Source organism: Pantherophis guttatus, chromosome 14 (genome assembly GCF_059756535.1).
Source record: "Pantherophis guttatus breed Tessera chromosome 14, ASM5975653v1, whole genome shotgun sequence".
Taxonomy (NCBI): Eukaryota; Metazoa; Chordata; class Lepidosauria; order Squamata; family Colubridae; genus Pantherophis; species Pantherophis guttatus.
Genome location: NC_142076.1, coordinates 22,519,500 through 22,539,416, shown reverse-complemented (window position 1 = coordinate 22,539,416; position 19,917 = coordinate 22,519,500). Strand labels below are relative to the sequence as shown.

Here is a 19,917-nt window from a genome sequence, read left to right as displayed (position 1 = left end):
GCAAATCCGATGGCCCTCCCTCTCCTCTGTTGCTTGATTCCATAGATTCTGGGCGCCAGCTTTAAATGGACACGAAAACCAGCCCAGAATCTATCCCTACCTTAAAAACATCTTCTACCTCTAATGTCTGGATTCCTAGGGCAAAATGAAGAGACGCATGGCCTCTATTTCTTTACAATGGAAAACATCTGGCTGAGTTCTAGGTTGCAGCTGACATTTTCTTCACTGATGAAGAAGAGTGTGCATACATGAGAGAGGGAGAGAGACAGAAACGGGTCAAAAGTTCTAATAAATATTTCAGGAAGCTGCTCTGGGTCCTGACCAAGCAACTCAGAGAGTCTCACTTTCGCATTCTCAAGAAAAATCCTTCCCGAAGTGCAAAACCTCATGCCAAGAGCGCCCTCCAGCGGCCATCCCCTGAGAATTCTCCAGCTTCTATTGCTTCCTCCTGGCTGAGATGACAGCATTGGCTTAAAACACTGGTTCTGAGAAGAGGGTCATGAGATCCACCTAGGACAAATCGGGGTCTGCCCTGCCTAACTTTCACCCGATAAACCTGGGAACGCCGGACATCCCGGCTCCTTCCTCCCAAGGCGCATGTGGTGCTGAAACTCCCCAAGAAGACGCTTACCTTTGTAGACGTTTAACGTGATGGTTCTCACTGCGATCCTGACCATGCTCTCTGGGTGGTTGAAGAATTTGATGGCCTCGGTGTACAAGGCAAAATCGTTGGTATGCTGAGGAAGAAGGCAGCAAATATGCGTTATGCGCTTTGTGCATTTTAATTCTGCCCTTTCAGACTCTGGACTGTTAAAAGCGTAATCTGGGGCCCTCAGTCGGTACAGGAAGCTTCAAGCTTCCCTCGGCACCTGCTTTGCTATACAAGCGTTGGGGCAGAATTTTAAAGCTGCGTCCCTGCAGGCGCTCTCAGCTACAACTCCAACAGAAACATCTATTTTCTTTTTTAAATATTTACAGATTTTGAAATAAACAATTAGGATGCACAGTGTATATTGGCAACAATATATACATCGTTCCAGAAAATGTTTATCCAACTCTCAACAAAAAGAATTTACTGAAAACAGTGTTTTGTTTCCAACCTGCAACTCACCTCGTTGTAAAAAAAGTGAACCGTGTGATTATTGAGTTTCAGAGAAAGTGTTTTTAAGAATGAAATATAGTATGCCATGATTTCTTCATCTGAGAAGTCAAATTTGTGCACAATGATAGAGTTCACGTAGTTGTTGGACAGTAAATAGTCTGAAGGAAAAAAATACAGATGCATAAAATACAGGTAGTCCTCTACCTATGACCACAATTGAGCCCAACACTTCTGTTGCCAAGTGCATTTGTTAAGTGAATTTTGCCCCATTTAACAAGTGTTCCTGCCACAGTTGTTAAGTGAACTGCTGCACTGGTTAAGTTGGGAACACGGTTGGTAAGTGAATCCAGCTTCCCCATGGACTTTGCTTGTCAGAAGGTCGCAAAAGGGGATCGCGTGACCCCCCCCCGGATGCAGTGACCGTCATAAGTATGAATCAGTTGCCAAGCATCCAAATTTTGATCACATGACCATGGGGATGCTGCAATAGTTGTAACTATGAAAAATGGTCCTAAGTCCCTTTTGTCAGTGCCGTTGTAACTTTGAACAGTCACTAAATGAACTGTTGTGAGTTCAGGACTACCGTCCTATACAGATTAGTATAAAAATTAACCCAGCAAACTAAAGGATATGCACAATACATTCTAGCAGACCATTTTTTTAAACGATCATTGTCATCTCTGAACTGTCCAATCACAAACCACAAGAAGCACCTAGAGACTCATCGGTCCCACCTTCTTATTCTGTTCGCTGCCTTCTCCTGCCTTGTCTGCACACGTTGACATGCATCAAAGGAGAACTTTCTGTTTAGAGTTCATGGTTTCAGGTGTCAAAGCATTTTAGAAGCGTGTTTAAAAAAACCTTATGATTTATATCATAGGTCTTTTGCAAAATTTATGTCTCCATGTGAAAAGAGAAACCACTTGGCCTAGCACAGACAACTTAATAAAATTAAGTGGTTGAACAGTACTGTATGTTGAAGAATATTAACCAGGTCATGTCCCAATTAATTTAATACATTTAATATCTAATGCATTTAAAACGTCTCAAATTCTACAATCTCCAGGACAGAAAACAAGAACCTCTGTTACACGTGTAGCTTATATAGCAAATGGTTTTCAACAAAAATGTTGCTTTGCATAAAGAGAAAAGAAATGTGCATACTTACAAAGGGATGTTTCATGACTGATGTTCTCAAAGAGGATATTTAAAGTCTGCAGAAGCTGCACACAGACATAACGGCCCGACTTCTGGCGCAGAATGTTCAGAAAGAACACAAACATGTTTTTCTCCAAGAAAAAGCTGGAATGCAAGCATTTTTACCAATTTACTATATCTTATTGGAGAAATTTCATTCAAATGTTTATTGCTGGAATGTAATACTGGTGAAGATAGTGATATTTTAACTAGCACGATTAGAACTATATTGATATATTTGTTAGCTTCTCAGACCACTGCAGTCAAATAATTCTCAGCAGTTACAGAAAATAAAACATCCATGGAATAATAAGGTAATAGATACACATAATGCAAAGAGTCTGCATTTGTTAAAGCAAAATCCTACAAGCTCTTACTCAAACACTGAACTGTCATTTTGATCTCCCCATATCAGGATCTCGGTTATCGATCGAATGGTTTCCACCAATAGGTTGCGGTTGTGGTCAGTCACAGTGGTATTTTTGGTCAAAACATGATACATATACCTGAAAGGCAAGAAGAGAAAGTAAACATTGGGCCCTCAAAATGGTCTCGAGAGGATTATGTATGTTGAAGGTTAAACCTGGGAAAATCTGTGGCTCTTTGGAATCACTGCAGAAACAATCCAAATATTCTCATCACTTCTTGTCTCTTCGTTAGATTTGTTAAATGTTCTTCATTAGCATAAGCCACCCTGAAATCAAATTACTTGGCACCAAAAGCATCCCCTATATTTCTTTCTCTGTTCCAGGCATTTTCCCTGCAGAAACAGCAATCAAGAGTTCCATCAGCATGCTCGTCCAGCTAAAGAGAGGCCAGAGGAAACCCCAAGAAAGCCAGCAAGTACCGAAGGGTGCAAATTTTTTTTTTTTAATTTGATTTATATGCCGCCCTTCTCCGGAGACTCGGGGCAGCTTACAATGCGCTAAGCAATAGCCTTCATTCTTTTGTATATTTATACAAAGTCAGCTTATTGCCCCCACAACTGGGTCCTCAGTTTACCTACCTTAGAAAGGATGGAAGGCTGAGTCAACCTTGAGCCTTGGCGAGATTTGAACCTGCAGTAATTGCAGGCAGTTGTTCTTAATAACAGGTACTACCAAGGCTCTTAAATATAAATAAATAAAACTTAGGCATAATTAGCTTGAACTATATATTTGTTTTACACAAACTGTTCATGTATGGTTTTACAGAATTATGAAATCTATGAAAACAAACAAACCAGAGCCTGTGTTTCAGTATCGTTTAAACCTGGAATACTGTGTATTGTGCACCTCAATTAATTCCTACAGGCATGGGATGCTGATGAAAAATAATCTCCAAGATGGTCAAGGGAGTTAATAAAATATCCTAGCAGAATTTCTGACCTTTTATGGGGGTAAAGAATAAGAGAGATGCCTGACAGATTATGCTGGTTGAGAAAGCAGTACCAGAAAACTTTCTTCATTTTCTGAAAAAATAATCCGATAAAGCCGAAAGGGAGTCATTCTTACTCACAAAACAAAATTATCAGATTGACTACCACAAATCATTTTGGCAGCCTTTGTAGTAAAAAGCAAAATAAGAATAATCTGAATAAAACAAATGAATATAAATACAGGGCTGACCACCAATCTTGACACCTTTCGAAGAAAAGTACATAAATGCTCAGCAGTTAAAACTGCTGGTCATGATGGCTCCGTTACCTTGGAAAGACACCCCACCTCTCCCTCCCAAATGCAAGGAGCTGTCAGCCCATGCTGCTCTGCTTAGAGGCCTCCTTCCCTTTACCAATAGCAATAGCCTATATGCCACTTCATACTGCTTTACGAGATGCTACAGTGTCAGCATCTTGCCCTCAACCATCTGGATCCTCCTTTTACCAAGGATGGCAGGCTGAGTCAGCCTTAAGCTTTAAACAGGATTATCTTTCAGCCTTCAGCTCAGGAGGCAGAGAAGCGACTGCTGCAAATAACCCTTGCCTTGGAGCGCCTTTGACCTGATCCAGCCTACATCTTGCGACCTTTTGTTCCCCTGAGACCAGACTACAATTCCAATTGTTCTCTCTCCACACACTTCCTGGAATATTAAAAGGTGGTGGTGGGGGGGTAAGAAAGATATTTATGGCCATTTGGGCAAATTGTCTAGTTTATCTCCTCCACTTTGGGAGTCTTATTTTGTATAGGACTAATGCTAGAGCGATAAGCTGCGAAAAGCGCAGAATTTGCTTTGGGCACACGAGGGGTCTTTCTTATTAGGCTTCGGCTGTTCCCCACCCAGCCTCCCAACCCCGGCAAAGAGGCAGCAGCCACCCCCGGGGGAGGGAGGCGCCTCCGCTTCTTCCAGCCTTTCCGGCTTCAACCAGACTCACAGGGCAGCCCCCGCCCTTCATTCCCTCCTCTTGGCCTTCAGAGGGAGGGAGGAAGGGGGCGCGGGGGGGGGGCAGGCCGAGCAGGCCCTCCCTGCGTCCTTTTCCTTCCCAGAGTCCCCCCCCCCGCAGGGACCCCTGGGGGCTGTTGTAGTCCAGCCGTCCTGCGGAGGCCCCTTCAGAAGCAGCCCCTCAAGAAGCCCCGCAACCACCCCAGAGCGTGGGGGGGGGGCGGGGGCGGCTGCGGACGATGGGAACCCCCGGGGGGGGGGCAGCGGCGCTCACTTGAGGTGCTCGAGCGAGTGGATGTTGCGCGAGGCCTTCCCGCCGCCGCCGCCGCCGCCGCCCCAGCTGCGCGACCGCCCGAACATCGTGCGCGGGCCCCGCAGGCGCGCCTCCGCTCCTACGGCCGCCGCCGCCGCCTCCGCCGCTGCTGCTGCCGCTGCCCCTCCTCGGTCGCCTCGTCCTCGGCGGCCGCCGCCGCCATCCTCTCCTCAGCCTCTCAGAGTGGCCCGACGCCGCCGCCGCCGCCGTCCTCTCGCTCACCGCGCAGGCGCGGGGCACGCCGGGAAACGAAGTCTTACCCGCCCGCGCCCGCCCCGACGGCCGACGCCGGGCGGACCGGCCGCAAACTCTCCTTCCCGGCGGCCCCTGCGCGCGGGCGTCCCGGAAGACGGGCGAGCGGGCGAGCGTTTGTGACCCAAGAGGGGCGGGGCGCGCATGCTAATGAGGCGTCGGCGTCACGCTTAACCCCCTCGCCGCCGCCTCTGCGCTGGGCCTCCGGGTCCGCCGGCCCAGCCGAACCCCGCGGAAGCCTCCGCCTCCTCCGCCTCCTCCTCCTGGCGGGCTCCGGGGCCGCGCGTGGCCGGGGCGGGCGGGCGGCGGCGCTGCGGGTAGGAGGGCGGCGGCCGTCGTGCGAGGGAGGGAGGGAGGGAGGGAGGGAGAGTCCGGGCGGCGCTTGTGCTGCCGGGCTCCCCCTCGATGTTCTCCGCCGGCCTCTTCCTGGTCAACCTGCTGGTCCTCTACTACGCCTTCCTGCTGGAGTACATCGCCCTCAACGTGGGCCTCGTCTTCCTGCCCGACGACATGGACCAGGCGCTGCTGGACCTCGGGCTCCTCTCCGACCCGGCGCTCGGCCTCTACCGGCTGGACAGCGAGGGCGAGCCGCTCGACGCCTACTGGGACTAGGGCCGCCCGCCCTCGGCCTGCGGAGGTACGGGCGGCGAATGAGGGGAGCCCCGAGGGGGGCGGCTCAGCCCTTGTGCGCGCTTCGGCAAGGCTCGCTGCCCTCCAGTGGGCCGCGACTGCAGCAATCCCTTCAGGGGCACAAGGCATCTCTGCAGCCCCCCCGCCCCCGCCCCGGGCTTCTGCAGGGGACACGGGCCGCCCTTTCAGCTTTGGCTTCATTCGCATGTCCACAGGCTGCTACAGGAGGGAAGGAAAAGAAAAGATCCCGGAAAGGACGCATGGATTCCGGCCTGAGGCCCTCCAGGGTCCCCCAGGGAAGCTGGACTCAGGATGGGACCTGCAACTCTTGACGGGTTTGCCAGCATCCTGCTGGGATCCGTTAGCAGCGTTTATGCAGGGAGCCTGGAGTGGGGAAAACCCCAGGAGACTCTGGTCTCTTACACTGAACCAAGGGATTGACTTGCTTCCCTTGTCTTGAAGAGGCAAAGGTATGTCTGGAGCTAGCCTGGATTCTCGGACAAGGCAAGCAGTGGCTGCGATGGGGTCACCAGCTTTGAAGGGGGCTGGGGGAATAAACACCGAGAGCCTGAGGTTGCTTGCAACAGCGCATGTTCCTGAACACAGAACTGCTCGGCAGTTGAAACTTGACCTTGCACCACGGTGCAGAAGATGCCCGAATCACGTTTTCCCCGTAGGACAGTAGAATGCAGCCCTCCATTATCAGTACTATCCATATCTGTGAGAGCTTTTAAAAAAAAGACCTTCACTCCTCTTTGATGAAATGTTTTCCAGCACGTAGAAAGGTTATTTGACGTTAATGAAGCTTGCTCCCTGACTAGGTTTCCAGCTGCAGGGAGAGACAGGTGTGGAAATATGGCGAAGCTGTCAATTTGCACGGGAGTCCTTAAGTGTTATTAGCCATGAAGGCTCCGGTTTCTGCTCTTTCGAAGCGTGGAAATGTTGGAAGCCTCCAACTGGCAATCTTAATTTGCTGTGAATGATCAGGTCGCCCTTCTTAAATTTTATTTTTTGAGATCCCCCGAACCTTTGCAATACCCACAAAAGGTCTGCTTTTTAAAGAGTAATAATTTAAGGGGGGGGGAAGAACTGCAGGGATGTTTCTGTCGCACTGTTACAGAGAAGAATTGATTTTGTAAGTATTTTTATAACTTGAGGGAAGGAAAGAAGAGCCTTGTCATTGTTAGGGCAAGTTATTTTGGAAAACGTTCAAATGCATTGTTATGTAAAGCAGAAAATGTAAAAAAAGCAATATCTTGATAACTGGACCTCTTGCAAATATAGATGTGTGCAGGTGACTACAACTCGCTTTGTGTATTATTGCTGGGACCAGGGTGGCCGCTGGGGGGTTTTCACAGCAAAGGCTGCGGCTGGACGGCTGCCTTGGGGCCTTTGCATGCTTAAAAATGTGTGTGTGTAGGTTCCAGTGGCCTAGCACACATCCTCCTCTTTGCTGTCTTACAAAGTTCCTGCTAGGACCACCCACCCATAACTTTCCCCCCTCTGCTTTATCGAATCTCCTCTGCGGAATCCTTGGCAAAGCTGCCATCCTTCCTCAGTTTTCGCCAGTCTGTTCCTAAAGGGAAGGATGCATTGCAGGAAATCAATTCAATACTGCTAGTTTTGCCTCTCCCCCTGGATTTTTAATCCAAGACTCCACCAATATTTCCTCTTTCAGAAAAAAGGAAACACCCATAAGGGAGACGCTTGTAGAAAAATATTTATTGACAGTTTCTCAGGGATATGAAAACTGTACATTAGAGTTAAGAGGCTCTGTGCTCCAATCACTAGAAATAAGCTTCTAGGCCCTGGTACACACCAACACATACACACCCTCAACAGTTGCTAAAGCTTAAAATGACCCTTGTGGGTCCAGGATTCCAGTTCTGCCTTGCCTACTTGTGTGTTCATTACATTATTCCTCCAAACCTTTTAGGAAGCTGCAAGGGATGATCGTGAATCCATGCAGAAATATTCCAGAAAGGTATCAGCTCTCAAAGGGAGCTGAGTTTATTCAGAAAGCACCAGCATTTTCTTTTGTTTTTAGAAAAGTCAGTTGCTTATTCTCCATAGATATCTGCTAAGTCAAATAACTGGATGCATCCACTTATGTGCAGAGGGACACAAACGTTTTCCTTGCCTTCGCCCTTCACTTCACAAAATTTGGGACCTAAAGCCCCTCAACTGCCCTGGAGAGGATTCTTTCAGAAAGGGGATCCAGTGATCGTGTTGATGGAGAAAAAGAAGCTGCCTTTATGGATCACCCAGCTTTAATTTTAGCAGCAGAATTTCCTCCTGCGTGAGAGAAAATGGGGGTGGGGGGAGGTCACTGTTAAAGTTATGCAACTGCCATGGGGGTGGGGGGGCGGGGTTCCTAGCCTTGGGTTCGAGGTGAGCCATGGGGCAGGGGAGTGAAGCTTCAGCCTGGCTGATAGGGGGAGGCACCGGTAATAAATGTTTATTAATTAGCTCTATTGATGACATTAATTGAAAGATTTTTGTCATAGGACAGATGAAAGGGTTTGGATAACGGGGGGCTCAAAGGGCCCATGTTGATAAATAGCTTTTTATGATTTATGAGCCGGCGGGAGCATCCCCGCCCATTGTGAGAGTGGGAAGCCTGTAATTCAGCATCTACTCCACAGGGAGGAGCATTTAGTAGGCCGAATGTAGAACCAGGGAAGCTCCTACAGGTTGCTGGAAGCACTCACCACTGCAGAATCCGAAGCGACCGGTCAGGGGCTGCCCCTAAAATCTCCTGATCCGAGAATCCAGCTGCTGCAGGTGATCCAGAACCCCGTGAGGGATCATTGGGTTCCACAACCTGGAAAGGGTTTTAAAAAGCAGAAAATGAAAGGCAACTGGAATGAGTGGGTCTCCCTCTAAAACATGCCACCAGCAGCTGCCGCTGAGGGCAGGGCAACTTTCCCGGTCCTCCGTGTCTGATGCGGGGGGCTCCCACTCTGCAGCCGGCCAGGAATTTGGGGACATCGCAGACACCCCAGATTGCCCTGCCCATAACCTCTTCCAAAACGGCACCTGTTGAATCCAGTGCAGCTCGAAGGGGCACTTGGGACCTCCAGGGATCAAAGCTTCGATCACCAAGAAGCCCAAACTTACGCCAAGCTCTGAATGCAGGGGCATCTCCTCAAGCGCTCCGTCAGACACCGGGCTCCGGCAGCAGACATCCGGTTGCAGTGCAGGCTGTGGGGGGCGGGGGAGGGGGGAGAAGGACGCACAGGCAGAATTACAGGCACCTCCTTTGCCAGAAACCTCCCTCGAGGCAGACAGCCAAGGGCTGAGCAGCGGTGGAGTCTTTCGGCACCCTTCTGTCTGTACGAGGCCTCCTGGTATTTGGGGGTTTGGGGGGAGGGGCTCCCCAAGAGCCTGGTGGGGCACGTGGCTGAGCCCCTCAAGTGTTGGGGGGCAGAGTTCCTCCTCTTTTCCACCCCATTCAACATCCAAGCAGCCTGGGTGACTGTGTAGTAGCTAAAAGGTGCCTGCATCAAGACGGGGGTGGGGGGGTTACCAAGTCCTGTGCAAAAGTCTGCTTTGACTCCCGGGAATAAAACCTCCCCACCTCCCAGCTCTCAGCCACAGACCATGGCACACTTACTCCAACACCCGCAACGCACACATCTGGGGCAGCACCTCTGCCACGTGCTCTGCACCCGCATCCCCAATGTTGTTTTCGTACAAACTGCGGGAGCCAAAGCAAGAGAGAGGCTGAGCCAGGCTCCTCTGCCAAGGGCCACGTCCCGTCCCCCCCGCCCCCTTAACTCTGTTGAGGGCCATGCAGGGGGCAGGGCTGAGGCAAGGAAGGAGGCCCAGCCCCAGAGAGGGGAGATGATGCTTTCCTAACCTCCCTTTGGCAGGTGGGGAGCAAGAGCCAGCTTTCTGATCTGCTCCTGGGGGCTCCAGCGGTGGGTCCAGGCTGCTGGGGGTCACAGGTCACAGCCCCGTCTAGTATTGGCTGACCGGAGTGGGGGGGCATGACTCACCTGAGGGTCTTCAGCAAACGCAGGGAGGGGAGGGCTCCGGCCAACAGCTCAGCGCCCAGGTCAGTGATCTTGTTCCGGGACAAGCTAGGAACAAAAGATGGTTAAATTCAGGATGTTTTAGTTGGGGGGCGGGGGATCCTTTCCCTTCCTCCTGTTATGTGAGGCTGGTGGGAGAGGGTCCACCACTCAGGGGCAGCCTCTTCCTGAATGAATGTTACTCTTTTATTGTTTTCTGGGGTTTTTTTATTCTGTTTATAATCTGTCCCAAGAATTTTGGCTGTTAGGTGCTTTGTAACTATTACATGTTCCAGCCTGTTTCATTTGTTTACCTGCACACACACACACACACACACACACACACACACACACACACACACACACACACACACAGTTTCCACAATGATTCTCTGGGAGATGCAATGGGGGGGGGGGCTCCTTGTGACATTTCTGGCTTCCTGCAACCAGGAACTGCAGAACAATAAACTTACTTCAACGTTTCCAGAGACGCCAAGCGAGGGAGGACGCGGGTGAGGGACTCCACCCCTTCATCTCCGATTTCGTTTTCATCAGGGGAATCCAAGCTGGGGAACAATCAAGCCAGAACGGCTGCAAATTCTGGGTTTGTGGGGGGGGGGGACTGAGGCCAGGGGACCAAGAGGGCAAAGGAGTTGGGGTCTGCCATGGGACTTTGCTTTTCTTCCCAAGCTCGGAAGGGGCTACGTGGCTAGATGTAAGGCTGTGGGGAGGGGGCTGGCAGGATTAGGAATATCCCAGAAGCCCCGTCCAGCTCCTTTCTGGAGGGTCTTGCTTGTTAGGCCAACGTATCCTGGAGACCCAGAAGGGCAACCTTGATGGGGAGAAAAGGACCACTGGGGCTCCCTCGTCCTGCGGTCCTGAAGATCTCAGACCTTGGTGCCTAAATCTGGCATCTGACAGAGAGCCCCCCCGTCCTCACCCCCCCTTCAAAGACACTCCCAAGATGGAAGTTGACTTGGGAAGGGGCCCTTTGGCTCACTTACTCCAAGTGCTGAAGAGCCGAGAAGGCAACCAAAGAATCCGCCAACTTTCGGAAACCCTCCAAGCCAGAGCTGGGCCCGAGGCTGCAAGGCAAATGGGGGGACGGGGACAGTGGGTGCTGGACTCCTGACCCAAGGCCCCTCCTGCACCCCTGCAAGCATGTCCTTCCCTTGTTCTTGGTTTGGCCAAGAAGTCATCGCCCTCTCTGAGGCACCTGACTGGTAGCCCAGGTGGAAAGTCATGGATGTTCTGAGGTAGACTGCCTCAGCACAAAGAGGTTCTGCTTTCAACAAACAGCTGCCTGCTGCTGCTGCATTCCGCTCTTAAAATACACATAGATGAACTAACCTGAATTCTAGTTTCAGGAACCCAGCGATGGCTGGAATAAGACGGCTGCTGGAGCCCGCAGAGTCTTCCCTGCTGAACCAAAATGGGATTGGGGGCAAAGACGGTCAGGGTGTGATTCTTTCAGAGGACAGGAAGGGCCCAGAGGGTGGGACCTCTCCAGTTGCAGCTTCTACCCTAAACTAGCATCCTCCATCTTCGCAACCCACCTTCAGCTACGCCTGGTGGAGTGGAGGGGGGGGGCAGGCCATCTCTGGTCAAAGGAACCCAAAGCTTTCTCCTGGCGGCCAAACTGGGGCTGAGGAGCACAGCACCTCCCCTCCCCCTCCCAAAATCCCTCATCCCAAAATCAGGCCTAGAGGCGGACTGGGATTCCCCATTTCAGAGACCCTCCCTCCAGCTGGCCTTTGGGGCTGCCTGCATGGCCCCCATGTGGCGATCTCTCTCTCCGCACGACTCTGGGCCAGCTCAGCTGGGGGCCTTACCCTTCCGCCATGTCTCTCTGCAGCTGCACCAGGCCGAGAAGGGCGTCCACGTCCCCCAACGTCTTCGCCCTGAAGGGCACCACCAGGAACTTCTCCATGGCTGTCTGCAGGGCTTCCCTCTCCTGGACGTCCCACAGGTGCTTCCAGAGCGCCACAGCTTCCCCCAGGGACACCCTGCAAAAAGAGTCCCTGAGGAAACTGTGGGCACCTCAGGCTGCCCCTCTCTCCCATGCTGGGAGGGTCCCAACTCTCCTGCTGAGTTGGGGGAGGCGGCGTCACCAGCTCCTCCCGGGTTCAGGACGGTTCTGGTTCTGCCTTTCCCTTGGGAAGATCTTGGGTTTGGATCTAGCCCTGATGGGCACACGGCAACGCTAAATGGACCAAGGTCTGATCTTGGCTTGAGGCTCCTTCCTAGGTACCGACAACCTCCCTCCCCTTCCCAGGCTGTGGATCAGTTTCCTTCCAGCCTTGACAGACCTTCAAGTGAAGATTCCTCGAGTTGTTCCAAAGATAATTTTTATGTGCCCACTCAGATCACTGGGAGTCAACCAAGACGCCTTCATTTTGAATAAATCCCATCAGAAGTCCCTCGGAAATAACCTCTGATATTTAGAAGCATTCAAGATGCTCTTCCAGCCACTTCATCTGCAGCCTCCTTCCCCAAGACTGGCCCTATCTAGACTCACTCACTAGATCCACTGGCCCTTTGCTCCTAACATCTGGTCCTCAGTTCTAGTGACCGGAAGCCCAACCCTCACCCAGATGCCACGCTCCAAGAACTTCAGCCAACCTGAACTTGGTGATGTTCTTCAGATCGACCAGCTTCCTGAGTCCATCCAAGTGAAGGCAACTCCCCCTCAGGTCTAAAGAGAACTTCTTGGAGGACCTTCTCAACACAGAGTGCAGGACGCTGACATCTGGTGGGGTGAGTGAAAAGCCCAAGAAAGAGAGGTCCGGCCCGAGCTCCAGGGTCAAATGGTTCAAGAGGTATTGATCTTCGGTTTCATGGACGCAGTGGAGCAGCTCCAACAATTTGTCTGGACTGAAATCCCGAAGGGAAAGTTTCCGGATGAATCTGGAGAGACACCTCTGCTTCCTTGCGATCATCTTCTCCATATCTAACTCACCTTCCTTACCAAAAAGGAGGGAACGGCTGAGCTCGTCCTTTAAGAACAGCAACCCAGACAAGAAACGGGGCACCAGGCCCCCCGAAGAGAAGAATTTCCTGAACCTGGCCCCCAAACCAAGGTATTTGGTGAGTTTTTTGCCCTTGATCTCTTTGGCAAAAGTCAAATGCAGGGCCAGCAAGAAATTCTGGACAACAAAGTTGGAGAACACATATACGTCCCGCTGCTCCACCATGAGCCCAGTTTTCAGAGCAAACTCCTTCACGTCTGCGGAAGGGAACTGCTCACTCAAGAGGGCCTTTTGGCACCGTTGCCCAAGAGACCAAGAGACCTCAGCCAAGGCAAGGATGCCTTGGTACCTCAAGGCCCTGCAGTTTGCAGTCGAACTTGCCATCTTCTGGAGAAGGTATGTGACGAAGAGGCCGGTGAGAGTGGAGGGCAGCTCTTGACCTCTTGTTTCAAACACAGCCTGGCAAATGAACCGGCAGAGGCCAGGATTGCAACAATGGCTGAACAGGTAAGGTGAGGCCCTGATCAGGTCGGCCCCCTGCTCCCAGTGGGAAGAGCCCTCAAAAGAGCGAGCGAGACAGAGTGAGGCCTGCTCCAGGGAGAGGCCCACGACCTCCAGGACCGTGTCCACTCGAGGGAAATACTGGGGGAGCCTTTCTTTGGGCCGTCCAGTCAGTAAGAAAGTGCAGCCATTGAGCATCTTCCTTTGGAAGAGGGAGGCCAAGATGGCGCCAAGGCCATGGGCTTCCCCGTGGGGTGGGCTCCCAGAAGCAGACGAGAAGCCCTCTGGATCCTTCAGATCTCCCATGCCGTCAAAAAGGAGGAGGACTCTTTCTGGGTTCTTCAAGAGGCTGGCGTAGACTTCATGGATGCCCTGGCAGGAGCCACCCAGGGAATCCGAGAGCAGGGACCTGAAGTCGTGGTAGGTGCCGTGCAGCAGGCTCAGCCTCCGGCAGTCAAATTGGAAAACGAAGTCAAATTGGGGCATGTGGCCATCGGCCCAGTCCAGACAGATCTTCTGGACCAGAAGACTTTTCCCCATGCCCGCCTTCCCCAAGACCACGATGACTCTGCTGCCAAGGTCGTTTTTCCTGGTCATCTGGAACAAGCTGCTTCTGTCCACGGAGGCCTCCCACTTCTCTCCCAGCTGGCAGCGCCTCAGGTCCGCACTCCTCCCGCCCCTGCCGTCCAGGTGATGCTGCACCAAGTCCCTCTCCAGGTAAAGGTGTCCCAGGGGCTGCCCAGGGCCCGAACGGCATTCTCTGCGGAAATGCTCTTTCAGCTCTTTGCAGAAAGCCCGGACCAACCCTAGAAAAGGAGGACAGGAAAAGGATCAAGGCCCAGCGAGGGGACAGGGAAGAAAGCCGGACCCTTTAAGGAGTCCAGATTCCAAAATCCTGGCCTGATGACTTCAGCTTTGGTGCTGTGGTGGTCTTGAGGTCCAGCTCTCTTGGAGTCAGCGGGTGGGCAGGCTGAACGAACGAGAAGAATCACCTGGGGAGGTTGGTGCATCTGGAGGCAAGCAGGATTGCTGGGCGTTTTCAAAGGTGAAGATCATCTGGATGTTGCTCCCATGGCGTGGGATGCACCAGAGCTCCCCATTTGCAGAGGGCCCTGGAAGAGAGAGAGGGGGGGGAGGTTGCTCTCGGCCCTCCTTCTGTCCCGCAGAAGAAAAGGGAACAGTGGCCCAGCCAGAGTCAACCAGGAACCCTGGTGCAGCTAGTCCAAGGCTGGGATCTCTGGAAGGGCTTTCATGTACCCAGCGCTTCTGGAGATCTGCCCGCAGGGCCCACGGTGGCCACCAAAATTTGCAGGTGGAAGTCGGGTGGAGAGTTGGTGCCATCCTGGCCGGGGTTCAGCGGGATGGCAAGGGGGTCCCCGCTCACAATGCACAGAGCCGGCGGGTGAGCTGTCAAAGGAAAGGAAGGTTAGGCTAGATGGGCTCCGTCCCCTCCCTCCCTCCCTCTCCCAGGCAGAGGCCATGACTCCAGCAGCCCAGGGAGAGCCCGGTGGGTGTTTGCACCCAACTGGCCAGAAGGTGGAGCAGGGAAGGGAAAGTGGAAGCCCCTGGAGGCCCCCTCCTCTGCTCAGTCAGTGCCAAACATTTCCTTGTTTGGAAAAGTTGAAAAACTTGAAAAAGGAAACTTGAAAAAGTTTCCTGTTTCATTTCCTTGCTGTCTTCAGATGCGCCGGACTTCCAAGCCAGTGGCAGGGGATGATGGGAGTTGAAGCCTCAGGCTTGGGGAAGGGCTGTTTTCCAACCCCCAGATGGCTTGCCCTCTTGTAGGGAGGGGAAGGCTTGGAGGGCCGACGGCAGGAGTAGCAAGGGCATCTTGGAAAGCCCCGATCAGGAGGGGAAAGGAACAGGGCGAGGTGGGGGCCATGCCAGCAGCAGCAGAGCTTCGCACGGGGCCTTTCGAGAGCGGAAGGGGCTTGGGGCAGGGGTCCCGATCTCTGCACACCCCAGTTACTGGAAGAGAAGCCGCCACTGAAGGAGCAGCCCACTCACCCAGCCTCTGGCGCTTGGCTTCGGGGGGGTCCGAGGATGGGCCTGCAGGGGGAGAAACGCCAGATGAAGTGGGCCATGTCTCTGCTGATGCCCTTCTTTGGGCAGGGGGCTTAACAAGGGTCTCGGCAGCCCTGAGGATCTGTAATCTGTCATCCTCTGAACCTGAACCTGCCTCCGTCTTAATCTAGCATCTGGAACCTCTGGAAAGCTGGGCCGGGTCAGGCCTTCTGAGCTGCCCCTCCTGCTCCTGGCTCTCTCACTTACCCCAGCTTTTGGCCTCTGCGCAGCCCCCAGGCCCTTCTGCAGCCCCCACATCCCAAAAGAGGCTTTCTGGGGATGAAGAGAAGAGCAAGAGATGACTATTAGCATGGGGGGAGGGGAGCAGATGGGAAAATAGCGGCGGGGGGGGGGCAAGCATCCCAGGATTAACCAAAGCCCAAGGAGCCGGTTCTCATGAAGGATGGGAGGGAAGGAGGAGACAGATGGGCACGGAGCCCTTTGCCCAAGGAGGCTCTCCTGCTTAGGCAGCTCCGAGAGGCAAGGGCCACTTTTCTGCCCCCCCCAATGGGCCCCATCCAGACCAGGGGAAGGCCAGACCCCTCCAGGGGAGCCCTGGAAGCAAAGCAGGGAAAGACGGGGCTCACCAAAATGCTCGTCCGCCGGGGCATCTTGCTGGTCTTTCAGCAAATATTCAGCCAGGGCAGCTAAAGATGGGAGGGGGGCAAGTGGAGGTGGAGAAACATGACCTGAAATGTCAGGCACCACAAATCCTTTCCGAAGTGTAACTCCCCCTCATCAAAGCGGGGCCATTTTGCCTCCCCCTTAAATGCAGCTCCTGGAGGGGAGGGGCCCTTTGCCATTGTGGAAGTGGGGGGCATGCTCCAGGCTGGCCTGAGGGGTCCTCCTGCCCTGCTGACTCCCCCAATGTCCTCAGCTGGGCATCCCGGGGGTGCCTTTGGGCAGTTGGACTCCTGAGTCGGGTGGAGTTGCTGCCCTGACTGGAGATGGGCACCGTTTCCCATCAGCTGCTCCTCCAAAGTGGGGGGGGTTTGCCCTACCAGCCCCCCCCTCTGCCTTCTCAGGTCCCGGGCTGTGACCCAAGGAAGGGCACCGCCTCTGCTCGGATGTGCCCTCAGGCCGCTGACCCTCAAGGGGGGACCCACCTATTTTGTCATAGGCCTCCCCCATATCGGAGCAGAGGCAGACGACTTCTCCGCTTTCGTCCCTCTCCACCGTGTAAAACACCTCGGGGTTGTCTTGATCGTCACTGACCACCTCAGACGCTTGAACTTGGGGGGGGGGGAAGAGAAGACGCCATTTGTGACCCTTCTCTCGAGGCCTGCCCCACAGAGGCTGGAGCTCCCTGCCCTCCGCCTCCAGAGAGACAGGCTGCCCTCCCAGGGAGGCTCCCCTTGAGCCAGGCTCAAGCACCTGCAGGCGCCACGGCCATCTCGTCCACCGATGCCAGGTGGGTCTCACTCTGCAGGCAGTGGGTCTCCGGTGGGATCCCTCCAGGGCTCACATCATCTGAGGCAGAAACAGCAGTGAGGAAAAAGTGGACGAAACTCTTAAGAAAGGGAAACAATAGACTTTCAGTCCCTTGCCTTGGGCTGCTTTAAGGTGGGGGCTGTTGCTTGGAGGACATCCCACCGCCTGCTTTGGAGAGAAATAATTAAATGCCGCTTTTCTTTCCTAACCTTTATGCCTGGATTCGCTTTCCAAAGGTCTGGAGAGAAGATGCTCTGAAGGAAAATGACATTTGGAGGGATTTTTGCACGAAAAGGGATGCAGGTACGTGGCTGATCCAGGCTTTGCTTTATTGGGGTTTACTGAATAAACCACAACTAGATAGCCAGCTTCCCAGTGAGGCACTAAGCTATAAAACAGAGTTTGCAATCTGGCTGGGATCAGTTTATTGAGCCTCTGAGGAACCCTCAGGTGGAAAACCTGTGATTAAGCTGCACAATGCAGCCCCAGCAACTTTTCTACACTCCTGTTTTTGACTCTGAACGGTTCAAAGGAGAGACCTCACAGCTGCGCTGTTCACAAAAGGAGAACAGAAAGTGGGCTCAGATCTTCTGCCTTCTATAAATATCTGGGAGGGGGAGGGAGGGGGCGACTCCAGCTTAGCTCAAACAAATGTCAAGGAGGGCAAGAAAACATCCCATCTCTTTGGAAGACCCACACACACACACACAAAGGAAGGAGAGCTGTGCCACTGGTAGCAATTCAAAAGTCTCCCCTGATTCGTGATCACAGTTGTAACATTGAGGTCTCGGACACCTGACAGGAGGATGGGGTGAAGAACGGAGGGCGAACCCCTTCCCCTCTGGACGGAGGAGGAGTAGAGGCCGGTGGGCGGCCTGGAGCTCCTTTCAGGTCTAGCCAAGCTTGCCAGAGTCAAAATGTTTTGGCTCCTGGTCAGCTGCACTGAACGAGCCTCGGTCCAGCCAGAATGTCTGAACTGGAAAGTGAACCTCGTTTCCCCAATTGCCTTCTTTTAAACAAAGTGCAGTTCGCTGCACGCACAGAACAGGGATGCAACCCGAGGCAGAGCTGCAAGACCCCACCCTGCAATTTAAGAGAGGAGGGGGCTGCCCCCTTCTGCTCTCTTCCCTGAGAATTTGAGGGCAGGGCCAGCTTGCCGGTTTGCCACTCCAGGGCCACTGACTTTCTTCTCCACAAGCAACACCACCGGCTAAACTTGGCAGCATCGATGAACAAGGTGGGGTCTTCTCACAGTCCCTTTCTCACAGTCTGGTTGGCAAAGGAGGCTCACGAGAGCAGCAGAGGATCCGGAAGCCAGAAGCAGAGAAATGAGATTCTCAGGGTGCGAGAGGGGAGAAAAAACCGACCTTGCAGGAAACTTTCAAACCGTCCTTTCTGCAAAAAGGCTGGGATGGCGAGTTCCAGATGATGAGCCATCCTGGATGCCCCTGGGCAAAGTGGCCAGGCTGCCAGTCCTTTTCTCTTGCCACAGGTGACTACCCGTAAACAGTAGGAAAATCCCGACACGGGTGTGAGGAGGAATTCCCCTGTTTCAAAATTCTGTTTCAAAAACATTCTATCGAGAGCTTCCAAGTTGGTAACTCCCTTCCCTGAGAACAGACGCCTGCCTGCCTGCCTGCCTGCCTGGCTAATAGCCTGGCTTTCTCCTCTGCCCGGCCACACTCCCTGCAGGGCCCAGGTACCTACCGTCCAGGTGGCCACACACACTACTTCAGGCTCATGCGGAGGAGAGCTGACTCCCAATGTGCTTCCTCACTTGCTTTGTGTGTGCAACTAACACATCAGAAGTGAAAGTGGACTCTGGTTTCATTATCTCCTCTCTCTGATTCTGATTCTATCAGGTCCACCCACTTACCTCTTTGTACTTCCCAGCAGCCTCTGCTCCTCCCACCCAGGACAATTTTGCCTCCTCGAGGGCGGCCAGTGTACACTGCAGTGTGAACGCTGGCACCAACATGACTGCAGTCATTGCACGGGCATCAGTGCACAGGAGAGACCAGGGATGGGAAGGGCTGAGCTGGGAGCTGGCCCGGATCGTCTCAAAGGTCATTGCTGTGGGTCCCCCAAAACCCCACCCCGGGTGAGGTTGATGATGAAATTAGCTGGCGCTCTGGACTGCAATTCCCATCATCCTGTCATCCAGCACATTTGTCTGTAGGTTCCTTTCTCAAATTAATTATTTTTGTTAATGGTTCCAAGATTTTAAAATGAGATTCTAAAATGTCCCCCTGCCCTATTTATGACATTAAATTGAAACTCAACAATATTTAAAACATAAGATCAAAAAAGGCAGTTGGCAAAACCTATGGAGAAAAAATCCCTCGCCCATTTAATTCTCAAATAGGATAAATTCTACCTATCAGACGGATAGATTGGATCTATCCTACTTGAGAATTAGTGTTCATTGATTTCCGAATTAAATTTAAATTCATGTTAGGTTTAAGTACCTACCTATCTACTTATCTGTTTGAAAGACAAAGCCAGTGAAATTATCCAACTGACCAGGAAGGTGCTCCTCAGAGTGAGGTTGGATGTACCTTAATTCCCTTCCCATATAAATACTGAAAAATCTGCAGTGCACAGAGAATCATATGATATTAACCAAGCTTACCGGCCCAGTTTCTAGTCCTCAGTGAGACAGCTCCATTCTTAGCATTTTCTGTAGAATTGCCAGAAAGCTGTAAGGAAGAGAGGCCGGTGGAATTCGATGGCCCAGCCTGTTTTCCAAGCAGGGTGAGAGCCACCTTCCTTGCTAAATCATCCACGTCTTTTTCATAAAGTAAGCTCTGATAATATTCCTTGGATAGAATTCCTTCCCTCAGCATGGAGTCCAGGAAGGCTTGAACTTGTGGGGCCGAAGCAGTTAATAAAATCTCCCTCACTTCTGGCAAGATTTGCTTGAAAATATCCATTTTGGCAGCAGGAGCGCTCCGATTTCTCTGAATTATTTATGCTGCACTTCCCTGTTTTTATACGGATATTTATATGGCAAACTCATCTTACCAGGGTTCCAAAAAGATGAAGTGAAAAAGAGAAAACGAACAATGCGTTTGATTTGGGGAA

At 52.4% G+C, this 19,917-nt stretch overlaps 3 protein-coding genes across 12 annotated transcripts in view; 1 reads left to right on the top strand and 2 right to left on the bottom strand.

The window, feature by feature from the left end:
- CLEC16A (C-type lectin domain containing 16A) overlaps positions 1–5,299 on the bottom strand; it is a 42,218-nt gene extending 36,919 nt beyond the window's left edge. For all 8 annotated transcript variants that reach the window (XM_060684038.2, XM_034441462.3, XM_060684036.2 and 5 more), the window contains exons 1-5: positions 4,932–5,299; positions 2,677–2,805; positions 2,271–2,404; positions 1,112–1,260; positions 632–737 (exon numbers count right to left, since the gene is read on the bottom strand). In XM_060684038.2, the coding sequence (XP_060540021.2) occupies positions 632–737; positions 1,112–1,260; positions 2,271–2,404; positions 2,677–2,805; positions 4,932–5,017 (604 nt within the window). In that variant the 5' untranslated portion in view covers positions 5,018–5,299. The remainder of the gene's footprint in view (positions 1–631; positions 738–1,111; positions 1,261–2,270; positions 2,405–2,676; positions 2,806–4,931) is intronic.
- A 244-nt stretch (positions 5,300–5,543) lies between these two features.
- DEXI (Dexi homolog) lies at positions 5,544–5,983 on the top strand (the record flags this gene model as incomplete). The annotated part of the gene is made up of 1 exon (XM_087878602.1): positions 5,544–5,983. A coding segment is annotated over one exon (291 nt), but the record flags the coding sequence as incomplete, so codon positions are not given.
- Positions 5,984–7,554: 1,571 nt separating this feature from the next.
- Positions 7,555–19,827, bottom strand: CIITA (class II major histocompatibility complex transactivator). Of its 3 annotated transcripts, XM_087878719.1 has the most exons (19): positions 19,466–19,827; positions 18,201–18,380; positions 16,777–16,872; positions 16,509–16,634; positions 15,990–16,049; positions 15,610–15,675; positions 15,346–15,387; positions 14,596–14,745; positions 14,331–14,450; positions 12,491–14,144; positions 11,701–11,874; positions 11,219–11,290; positions 10,873–10,953; positions 10,342–10,434; positions 9,854–9,937; positions 9,469–9,552; positions 8,973–9,056; positions 8,564–8,676; positions 7,562–8,147 (listed from the first exon to the last, which is right to left on the bottom strand). In XM_087878719.1, exons 1-18 carry the CDS (start codon positions 19,764–19,766, stop codon positions 8,601–8,603), a joined length of 3,543 nt encoding a protein of 1,180 aa, XP_087734845.1. In that variant the 5' UTR covers positions 19,767–19,827; the 3' UTR covers positions 7,562–8,147; positions 8,564–8,600. The 3 variants fall into 3 exon arrangements, with proteins under 3 accessions (XP_034297360.2, XP_034297362.2, XP_087734845.1); XM_034441469.2 differs by lacking the exon at positions 18,201–18,380 and having other exon boundaries at positions 7,555–8,147; XM_034441471.2 differs by lacking the exon at positions 18,201–18,380 and having other exon boundaries at positions 7,555–8,147; positions 11,219–11,287.
- Positions 19,828–19,917: the final 90 nt, after the last annotated feature.

Excerpts from the sequence above, each read along its gene's own strand:
- CIITA (XM_087878719.1), bottom strand. The coding sequence starts at position 19,766 with ATGGATATTTTCAAGCAAATCTTGCCAGAAGTGAGGGAGATTTTATTA. Across the intron at positions 11,875-12,490 it reads AAGAACATCACCAAGTTCAG|GGTGTCCCTGGGGGAAGCTG; the intron begins GTTGGCTGAAGT and ends CTCTTTTTGCAG. Across the intron at positions 10,954-11,218 it reads TTCCTGAAACTAGAATTCAG|CCTCGGGCCCAGCTCTGGCT; the intron begins GTTAGTTCATCT and ends TTTGCCTTGCAG.